Source organism: Parus major, unplaced genomic scaffold (assembly GCF_001522545.3).
Source record: "Parus major isolate Abel unplaced genomic scaffold, Parus_major1.1 Scaffold477, whole genome shotgun sequence".
NCBI lineage: Eukaryota > Metazoa > Chordata > Aves > Passeriformes > Paridae > Parus > Parus major.
In genome coordinates, this window is record NW_015379371.1 from 20,955 (window position 1) to 28,818 (window position 7,864).

At 54.5% G+C, this 7,864-nt stretch overlaps 2 protein-coding genes across 2 annotated transcripts in view; both read right to left on the minus strand.

Moving 5' to 3' along the window:
• Window positions 1-1,480, minus strand: part of NCAPH (non-SMC condensin I complex subunit H) — a 16,379-nt gene extending 14,899 nt beyond the window's left edge. Inside the window, exon 1 of the mRNA XM_033511693.1 lies at window positions 1,473-1,480. Coding sequence (XP_033367584.1) covers window positions 1,473-1,480 — 8 coding nt within the window. The remainder of the gene's footprint in view (window positions 1-1,472) is intronic.
• Window positions 647-7,864, minus strand: part of LOC107199173 (substance-P receptor-like) — an 11,867-nt gene continuing 4,649 nt past the window's right edge. The window contains exons 2-4 of the mRNA XM_019005494.1: window positions 5,633-5,798; window positions 4,638-4,834; window positions 647-3,953 (exon numbers count right to left, since the gene is read on the minus strand). Coding sequence (XP_018861039.1) covers window positions 3,659-3,953; window positions 4,638-4,834; window positions 5,633-5,798 — 658 coding nt within the window. The 3' untranslated portion in view covers window positions 647-3,658. The remainder of the gene's footprint in view (window positions 3,954-4,637; window positions 4,835-5,632; window positions 5,799-7,864) is intronic.

Sequence of the window (7,864 nt, forward strand, 5' to 3'; positions counted from 1 at the left end):
GATTTGTTGGGATCTGAATCCCTCTGGGAATTGGGTGATCCCAATGGATCTGTTGGGATCTGAATCCCGCCAGGAGGGGGAATCCAGCCCGGCATTCCCAGGAAGCTCAGCCAGGAGAATGTGGATGTTTATCCCTTCCCTCCTTTTTTCCCGGAGAAAATCACTCATGGAAAACCAACAGCCGGAATTTACCGGGCCCGTGGGATGGAGCTGAGCCTGGGAGCGCTGCTTTAATTAAAATCTGGAATTCCAGCCAGCCGGAACCGCCGGCGGGGGTTGGATGCTCCCGTAATTCCCATCTGGAATGTTCCGCGGTCGGTGCACGGAAAAAGCGGGAATTGCGCGTTCCCGGTGGAGCAGCGGGATTTGGGGAGCCGGGATCCGTGAGGGACCCTGGAAATGCCAGGAATTTCCCGGAGAACGGAGCCTTTCCCATGATTTGGGAATCAGGGCTGTGCTCCCAGCCTGGAATTTGAGGAGGAATTTTGGGAATTATCCCTTTTCCTGTTTCGGTGACGTTTCAGGACAAGCCTCCCCCCACCGAGGGTGTCCTGAACCCATCCATCTTTTTTATGGAATTTTAGCTTTTCCACCTCTTCCCGCTCCCACCCCTCCTCCCCTCGTTAAGGGATAATGAACCATTCTCCACATCAAAGGAATATTTATCCATGAAAATCCACAGTGGGACAATCCCGAGACGCTTTGGGAAGGTCGGCTGGATCTCTTGGGATGCTCCCATGGGAAGAACTTTCCAGAAAGCTCCTTCCAGCCGCCGCCATCCCAAAATCCCAAATTCCCCAGGGATGTCGGAGTCACAGAAATGGGATTTGGGGGTGGATATTAAACAGGGATGGGATTTGGGAGTGAATATTTCACAGGAATGGGATTTGGGAGTGGATATTCCACCGGGATGGGATTTCAGCTGGATATTCCACAGGGATGGGATTTGGGGTGGATATTCCACAGGGATGGGATTTGGGAGTGGATATTCCACAGGGATGGGATTGGGGAGTGGATATTCCACAGGGATGAGATTTCAGCTGGATATTCCACAGGGATGGAATTTGGGAGTGGACTTTCCACAGGGATGGGATTTAGGGAAGGATATTCCAGTGGAAACAAAATTTGGGGTGGATGTTCCAGCAGGAATGGGATTTGGGATGGATATTCCACAGGAATGGGATTTGGGGTGGATATTCCAAGGAAAAGGGGGTTTCCCATGCTAATAGAACGATTGTGTCCATTTTTCAGCTGGACACAGAATTTTGGGGCAGGGTGAGACGAGTAAATCCCAAAATCCCGGAATGGGGAAGTCTGGAAGTGCCCGTGGTGGCTCCTGAAGGCTGAAAATTGGAATTTTTATGGATACTGATGATTTTAATGGAAAATAAACACCGGGAGCTCCCGGGCCAAGCTCCGTGACCTCACCCCAGGGCTCTGGCAAGGACACGGAAATCCCAAAAAACCCAAACCTCGTCATTCCAAGTGGGAAACGCTCCGTAAACAACGGATCCTGCTCGAGGGACAGGAAATAAAAACAACAATAAAGCCAAGGATGGGCGGGACAGGCCTGATATCCACGGCAATCCCAGAAAAAAATGCTCAGAACAATGGGAATTGCTCCCAGATGGATCCTTGGCTTCGGCTTCCAAAGGCACCGCCGGATCCTTGGCTGTGACTTCCAAAGGCGCCGGGGTTTTGCTGCCAAGCAGGGCCAGGCCTGTTTGAATCCCAAAAATCCAGTAAAATCCCTGAAAAATCCAGCAAAATTCCCAAAATCCAACCAGATTCCCGAATCCAGGGGTTGGTGCTGGGGGAGGGACGGTCCCACGTGGGGTGGGGGGTAGAGGGTGGATTTAGGGACGGATTTTGGAGCAGATCCCGAGGGTGGGTTTGGAATTTGCTGCTCCCGTTCAGTGGGGACGGGAATTTCTGCATTTCAGGACACAAAGCTGAGGTTAAAACCAAAGTTTTGGGGTCGGGAAGTGGCTCCAGGCTGGGATTTGGGATCTGGTGTTTGGGATGAGGGAGTTTTCCGGGTGGTGGGAGCAGAGCTCCGGGGAATTCCCGGCAGATTCCGCTGATTTTCCTCGCGGGTCCCAGGGAAGAGGCAAAGGAACTTCCCGGTTTGGGAACTGAATCTCTGATTTGAGATCTGCCTAAAAAACCTGGAAAAACCTCTGGATTCAGCCAGCCAGGAGATGGGAATGGAGCAGGGACCGGGACATTTCTCCAGCGTTCCAGTGAATCCATTCAGGAGCCAAATTTCCACAGCCCAAATGAGAACTTGGGAACCAATTCCACCCCAGATTGTCCCCAAATTTGTGGATTTGTTCCGAGTTTATCCGCTTGGAATTTCGTGTTCTCCTCACTCTGGGTGTGTGTTCATCCTCTGGAGGAATCCAGGGAAAACCATCCATGAGAACGGGAACATTCCATGAATCCGTGCACACGTCGGGAACCTCGTGGATTTTGCAAAGGAAAAATAAAAATTCCCTGATTAAAACAAAACGCAGGAGGTGGAAGGGAATCCTCCGAACCCTGGGGGTGAAAGCGGCTCTGGAGAATTCCCGAGCTCCCTCCAATCCTCGTTTTTGGGATGGAATCTATTCCCAGGGGGTGGGAATCACTTCAGGGTGGTCTCCCCTTTTCCAGAGCTCCATGGTCCAGAGTCCATCCAAGAGGCGTCACCTTGGATTTCCAGGGAATCACAGGAATTCCTTGGGACGCTTGAGGAACAGCAGCTAAAGCCCAGCTCAGCTCAGAGATCCTCTGGAGACCCTTCAGGAGATCCTTCAGGAGATCCTTTGGAGACCCTTCAGGAGATCCTTCAGGAGATCCTCTGGAAACCCTTCAGGAGATCCTTGGGGAGATTCTTCAGGAGATCCTCTGGAGACCTTCAGGAGATCCTTGGGGAGATCCTTTGGAGATCCTTCAGGAGATCCTTCAGGAGTTCCTCTGGAGATCCTTCAGGAGACCCTTCAGGAGATCCTTGGGGAGATCCTTTGGAGATCCCTGAAAACCCTTCAGGAGACCCTTCAGGAGACCCTTCAGGAGTTCCTTGGGGAGACCCTTCAGGAGATCCTCAGGAGATCTTTTGGAGACCCTTCAGGAGATCCTTGGGGAGATCCTTTGGAGATCCCTGAAGACACTTCAGGAGGTCATTTGTGAAACCCTTCAGGAGATCCCTTGGGAATCTCCTCTCCGATGAGCGGGTTCGGAGCGACAGCAGAAGACCAGGAGCAGCAGATGTGGACACCAGAGATGATCCAAGGCCATGCAGGAAGTTCTGGATCTGCGCCGTGTCCGACGATTCCCCATGGAGCTGGAAAAAGCCATTTTGGGATTCAGGAACCCCCTGGATATCCAACAGGGAGAAGGGAACGAAGGACGGGAGGAGGGAATTGTTTTCCATGGGGTGGGATGCACCAGGAGATCCTCTGGAGGTTCTCCTGCCCCGCAGAGAGCACGGAAACGCCGGCCAGCATTGGAATTCCGGAGAAAAACCCGGCTTTGTCCCATTCCTGCCTCCCCTCCATCTCCAACCAGGCAGCGAAAACATTCCCGGTGCCTGTCCCCACCACGGAACCGATCCCAAGGACGAGAGACAGGAAAGCAGCGCGGGAAACGCCGGCGCGGTGACGCCGAGGGGACACCCCTAGGTCGGGGTGTTGGAGTAGAAGCTGAAGCTCTCGGAGACCGTCTTGGAATCGCTGCGGGAGGAACCGTTGGAGGTGACGTCCAGGGAGAGGCGCTCGGCCCGGCCCGGCTCGTCCGGCTCCTCGTCGGCCGCGCCTAGTGCCGAGGCCACAGTGGCGGTGTCGGTGCGGCTGAGCTTGGACACGGAGCCGTGCGTGTGCAGGAAACGCGCCGAGCGCAGCTCCAGCCCCTCGTAGTCGCCGGCGCTGACGCACGGGCACCAGCGGAAGGCGTGCTTGAATCCCAGCCGGAATCTGCCGCGGGAGCGGGGAGACGCGGAACGGGCCGAGGGAGTGGGGGAGGACGTGGAATTCCAGAGAAAAACCCGAAATTCCAGAGAAAAAGATGGGTGGGGAAAGACAAGGAGGTGAACAAAGGGATGGGATGGAGGAACAATGGGATGGGATGGATGTAGTCCCAGGAATGGGATGGAGATGACCACAGGAATGAGATGGACATGGCCACAGGGATGGGATGGACGTGGCCAAAGGAAGAAGGAGATAAAGCTGAGCGTTTCTAAACATGATAAAATTGCGATCTTTCACCAAGGGGAGGAAAAACCCACAGAGAAACGGGAAACCCCTGGAGAAACGGGAAACTCCAGAGAAATGGGAACCCCCTGGAGAAACGGGAACCCCCTGGAGAAACGGGAACCCCCTGGAGAAACGGGAAACCCCTGGAGAAACGGGAAATGCCTGGAGGAACAGGAAACTCCAGAGAAACGGGAAACCCCTGGAGAAATGAGAAATCCCACCAAGAACTGGAAAACCCCCTGTGAACCCCAACTGGGAGTTGGCCTTGTTTTGGTTGATGTTCACCCTCCAAACCCACGGGAATTAAGAAACACTCCAGGTGACAACTGGAAGCAGCAGAGGACACTCCCAAACCACATCCCAAAAAACCCTCTCCATCCTCTCCAGGACCCCACAGAAGCTCACCTGTCGTTGAGGCAGCAGTAGATGATGGGGTTGTACATGGTGGAGCTCATGGCCAACCACATGACGGCCAGGTAGAGCTGCTGGATGGACCTTCTCAGGTACCACTCGGGCCTCAGGTACTGCAGCGTGAAGTAGACGTGGTAGGGCAACCAGCAGAGCGCGAAGGTGCACACCACCACGATCATCATCTTCACCACCTGCCACGGGCGACAGCGTCCGGCGGCCGTTCCGGCCTCTGGAATGGCCATTCCCACCGGGAACGCGCGGTCGGCGTCTCGGTTTGGCCACACGTGTGGAGGAGATGTCCACAGGACTCTGCTCCATGTTCAACCCCTCCTCTGGACATTCCAAATGTTCTAGCCTAGGAGATCTTCCCAACCAGGAACATCTCAATTGAACTATTCTGTGGAGATTGGCCGGGAATCCTTGGATCCTGGAATTCCTCACCTTGTGGAGATTCCCGGAATTCCCAGAATTCCTCACTTTGTGGAGATTCCCGGAATTCCTCACCTTGTGGAGATTGGCCGGGAGCTCTGGATCCCGGAATTCCCGGAGTTCCTCACCTTGTAGAGATTGGCCAGGAATCCTTGGATCCCGGAATTCCTCACCTTGAGATTGGCCGGGAATCCTCGGATCCCGGAATTCCTGGAATTCCTCACCTTGTAGAGATTGGCCAGGAATCCTTGGATCCTGGAATTCCCGGAGTTCCTCACCTTGAGATTGGCCAGAAATCCTTGGATCCTGGAATTCCCGGAATTCCTCACCTTGTGGAGATTGGCCAGGAATCCTTGGATCCTGGAATTCCCGGAGTTCCTCACCTTGTAGAGATTGGCCGGGAGTCCTTGGATCCTGGAATTCCTCACCTTGTGCTTGGCCATGACCTTTGCATGGTTGGGATTGGCCTGGAATCCTCGGATCCCGGAATTCCCAGAATCCCTCACTTTGTGGAGATCGGCCGGGAATCCTCGGATCCCGGAATTCCCGGAATTCCTCACCTTCCTCTTGGCCGACACCTGCTCGTGGTAGCGGTCGGAGGAGTCTCCGGGGATGGCGCTGGCCCAGAGCGTGCGGCCGACGGCGGCGTAGGCGCAGCCGATCACCAGCAGCGGCAGCAGGTACAGCAGCACCGTCATGGAAAAGTGGTACCTGGAAAAGAAAAACCGGGATCATCCCACAGGATCCGGTGTTGGGAATGGTGTGGGAGCACTGGGAATGGTGTGGGAGCATCAGGAATGCTCTGGGAATACTGGGAATGCTCTGGGAATTCTGGGAATGTCATGGGAGCACTGGGAATGCCGTGGGAACACCAGGAATGCTCTGGAAATTCTGGGAATGTCATGGGAGCACTGGGAATGCTCTGGGAATTCCGGGAACGCCGTGGGAACACCAGGAATGCTCTGGAAATTCTGGGAATGTCATGGGAACACCAGGAATGCTCTGGGAATTCCAGGAATGCCATGGGAACACCAGGAATGCTCTGGGAATTCCGGGAATGCCATGGGAACACCAGGAATGCTCTGGGAATTCCGGGAACGCCGTGGATCAGCGAGAACTTCTGTAAAGAGGAGTTGCTTTAAAAGGAAACCCAGGAATTCCGGGTTTAACCACAGGAGCGGCTGGAAGCTCCGACCTTGCAGGAAATCCTGGAAAAATCCTCTCTTCCCTAAAAACCGATCCCACAAACGTGGTCGGTGCCAGCTTGGAAAACTTCCCAAATCCTGGAATTTTATCCCCAAGGCTTTGGGGCCTCCGGGTGGATTTTTTTGGGCTCCAATCCCAGCTCCTGCATCTTCCCAAGGATTTGGACTCGAATCCAGGCACCTTGGATTGAATCCCAGCTCCAGAGGGTGAGGAATTCTCCGGGAATTCTCCCGCAGGGAACGGGGCCGGCCCAGGCCCCGCTGCTGCTCGCTGCCGGAATCTGATTTTCCCGGCCCTAATTCCATTTGGGATGAGCTTGGCGGGGCTGGATTGCGTTTGCCTCATTCCAGAGGCGTCTCGGCGGCTCCAGAGGAGGATTTTGTTGTGGTTCCCATGGAATTCCAGATCCTCGGAGCCTCTGGAGGAGCCGCGGGATAACGTCAGCACCGCAGAGCCTCAATTCCAGAGGGGTCTGGGCTCCCGGAGCCGTTCCAGACGGATCCGGGAATTCTTTTGGGATTCCGGGGCTGGAAGAGCGGCGGGATTTTTCCTCCTGCAGGATTCCCGGGATTGCAGCACTCAGGGAAATTCGGGAATTGCAGCTGGAAGGTTTTTAGGATCGGGCGTGGGATGGAGGATCCCGTGGGAATCGCGGGAGGACGGAGCCACCGCCTCCGTTTCCCTGGAAAATCCTGGGAATTCCGGCATGGAAGGGGCTCTGAATTCCCGGAGGATCCGGGGGTGGATCCTCCCTTCCCTCAAAATCCCAAACTGATGGAATTCCTGATCCCTTTGGGAATCCTGATTCAATCCGGACTGAATCCTGCAGAATTCCCAGCTCTGACCGAAATCAGGGATATTTTCCAGGGAAAAACCGGCCCTGGTACCCTCGGCACGCCGGGATTGTTCTCCCCAGAGGTTTTCCAAAAGAATTCCCTCCCAGAAGTATTGGAATTCCCCTGTTTTCCCTGTTTTTTTCCACCTGTTTTCCCCAGGAACTGGAAAAACGACGGAATTTTTTCCACCCAGCGCCACAAACGCAGCAGCTGCCGCCGGAGCGTTCCCAGAATAACCGCTCCGAGGCCACGGAGCGGGGAAAAAGCCGGAATGACGCCTCTGGAATGACCCAAACACCTGTCCCGAGTTATTTAGGGCAGGAAAATCCCATCCCGGATTCCGAGTTCCTCCCAGTCCCCAAATTCTTTGGGATTCGCTGCCATGGATCTCCCTTCCCTGTTTTCCCGGAAAAATCCTCATGGATTCCGGCAAGTTTCCCTTTGGGATCGGCCGTTGGAAAAGCTCCATCCCAATCAGGGGCTGCCTCGTTTTGGGCTGGGAATCATTTCCCACCCTTTTCCTTCCTTTTCCCGCCCTTTTCCTTCCTTTTCCTTCCATTTCCCACCCTTTTCCTTCCTTTTCCTTCCATTTCCCACCCTTTTCCTTCCTTTTCCCGCCCTTTTCCTTCCTTTTCTTGCCCTTTCCCTTCCTTTTCCCGCCCTTTTCCTTCCTTTTCTTGCCCTTTTCCTTCCTTTTCCCGGCCTTTTGCTTCCTTTTCCCGCCCTTTTCCTTCCTTTTCCTTTTCCCTC